This window comes from Olea europaea, unplaced genomic scaffold (assembly GCF_002742605.1).
Source record: "Olea europaea var. sylvestris unplaced genomic scaffold, O_europaea_v1 scaffold376, whole genome shotgun sequence".
Classification (NCBI taxonomy): domain Eukaryota; kingdom Viridiplantae; phylum Streptophyta; class Magnoliopsida; order Lamiales; family Oleaceae; genus Olea; species Olea europaea.
This window is the reverse complement of record NW_019256967.1, coordinates 150,684-152,982: the sequence shown is the minus strand read 5'-3', so window position 1 is coordinate 152,982 and position 2,299 is coordinate 150,684. Positions and strand designations below refer to the sequence as shown.

The 2,299-nt window shown below is 36.3% G+C and overlaps 1 protein-coding gene across 1 annotated transcript in view; it reads right to left on the bottom strand.

Annotated features, from left to right (window-relative positions):
* Positions 1-609: 609 nt before the first annotated feature.
* LOC111386882 (XIAP-associated factor 1-like) overlaps positions 610-2,299 on the bottom strand; it is a 7,550-nt gene continuing 5,860 nt past the window's right edge. The window contains exons 4-6 of the mRNA XM_023011373.1: positions 1,625-1,762; positions 1,428-1,549; positions 610-1,052 (exon numbers count right to left, since the gene is read on the bottom strand). Coding sequence (XP_022867141.1) covers positions 890-1,052; positions 1,428-1,549; positions 1,625-1,762 — 423 coding nt within the window. The 3' untranslated portion in view covers positions 610-889. The remainder of the gene's footprint in view (positions 1,053-1,427; positions 1,550-1,624; positions 1,763-2,299) is intronic.

Sequence of the window (2,299 nt, the reverse complement as noted above, 5' to 3'; positions counted from 1 at the left end):
CGAAAATGGACAGAGTCGAAAGCAGCGGCAATGGACGGAGACAAAAGCGACGAAAATGGATGGAGAAAAGTCATGAGGAGAGGAGAGCATTTTTAGGTTGAGTGGATTTTACTGAACGAAAATGATTACGAGTAGAATGGTTTAATTAGTTTTAAAAGGATATTATTCAATTTAGTTAGTTTAAGAGGGCATTGGGCCTAATTTTCACAATATTTATTGATAACAAGACACGTTAAATATGAGCATATTAAAAAACTAAGAATTCAACTATACACTTAACAAGGAAAATTGTCTATAATTTTGGATAAATGAAAATAAATAAAAAGCAAGTATAATTTTGGACAAATGAAAATAAAAAAGGAAAAAAAAAATTACGAATTCATTAAAGCGATTTCGTCCAAAAATTGATCACGTTTCATATAAACTAGAAAGGATAGTACCGGAGTGACCGAGGGTGAAAACCTCAACCCGAGCTGAGTTTTGATTCGAGCACCATTACGATCACCTTTCATGATCATTTCTGTAGGTAAGCACAACTATCAACACCCTAAACCTCGATGTCGAATTAAAAAATGAAGAGCATTAGCAGGGCCATGGTGGTAGAAGCAGTTTCATGAAACATATCTGTATTATTACAGAGAATAAAAACATTTTATTCAATTACAACTTCCACGTTAAATTAATGTTTGCTACCAACTCCCTTTACAGCCATCATTTACTCAACTAAATGTTGATTCTCATCTTATACACTGATTGACATGGATAACCCGTTCTCAAAAGCATTAAAAACACTGGTAGAATTAGAACTTCGCATATAGTATACTACGAGTAAATGGAATACACAGAATGAAGATGATGCCTATTAGCAATGCACAAGCATTCTCCACAATTAGTGCATTTCGTTGTCCCCTGGTTTCCTCTGGAAGAAAAGCGAACCTAACAGTACAGCGATTCCTGTAATTGCAATGGTGTATAGGAGCATCCTTGGTGAGAACTCGTGTTGTGGCCTTCTTTGAGCACCACCACGGTCTCTATCAGGTTGCCTCGTGTTCCTTCAGAAGCACACGTGCAACAAAGTTAACACCAAAGGACTACAAAACTAATTAAAATTTAAAATAGATAGAAACTAAGCTAAGCAAAACAAAGAATATAACAGCTGGTTATGTAGGTTTGGATTAGATTGGGTAAGGATACAACTATGAGCCTATAACAAGTTCTATTTTAACCTTAGTTTGGATAAACAAAGTCATGTACAAGCTTGAGATATTTCAGCGGTCCTTCGAGGAAAAGAAAAACAGCGTATAGCTGACCCCATGTTTATTGCAATTAAAGACTATATATGCCATTATAACAAATATAGAGGCATCAGTAACTTCCCATGAATACAAAATGCGCATATAAACTGAGAACTTAACAATTCTTCTTACCTTGAGGATTCTGCAACGTTATTGACAACTCCGTTGCATCTACTTTCATGACCATTCATTTCACGTAGTCTAATGTATTTGCGGCACAAAGGACATAACTCTGTTCGATTCCCACATACTTCCTGGATTGACCAATTATATGCATATTACATCACAAAAACGACAAAAAATCTTTTCACCGTAAAAAATCACACTACCTGATGCTTGAATAAATCAATTGCAGGCAATGGAAACTCGCAGTATTCACATGTCACGATCCTTTGTGGGCAATTTTCTCCTTTATGAACATCTAAAACATCACGTTCCATTTTCTCACTGCACAGGGTACAAGCTACCTGACCAAGGTATTCAAGTCAACACACAGAAATCAAATAATGATAGCCCGAAACGAGGAATAATGTAAATCCGATGATAAGTTGTTAAATAACTGGATTGAAGTGGATTCGGGAGCAGTTATGTCTTTCATCTCTTTGAACAAGCAGGGGCCACAGAGAATCCAGTACATCATCGAGGAAATTAAACGTACTTTGGCTTTATTCTTGTGTAGAGTATCTCATATTTATAGAAAAAGACATGAAATCGCAGATTTTTTCTCCAATGTCGGATTCGAAATGCCACAGCTCAAGGTTTTAAAGAGACTAAAAGATTACTGTCCTGGGCAGGATGGTATGACTAGATAAGCTCTACATACCTTATGTTCACTGGAAAAACATGATCGAATGCATTTTCTGATTAGCAAAGTGATGTATCGTTTCTATTATTTTCATTGTCACTAGCCAGTTTCTTTTTTTAGTCTCCCTCGTAAGTCTGGAGGAAAGCTAATATGTAATCCCCCACCTCCCTGTTGTACAGCTTTTTCATATGCTTCACAC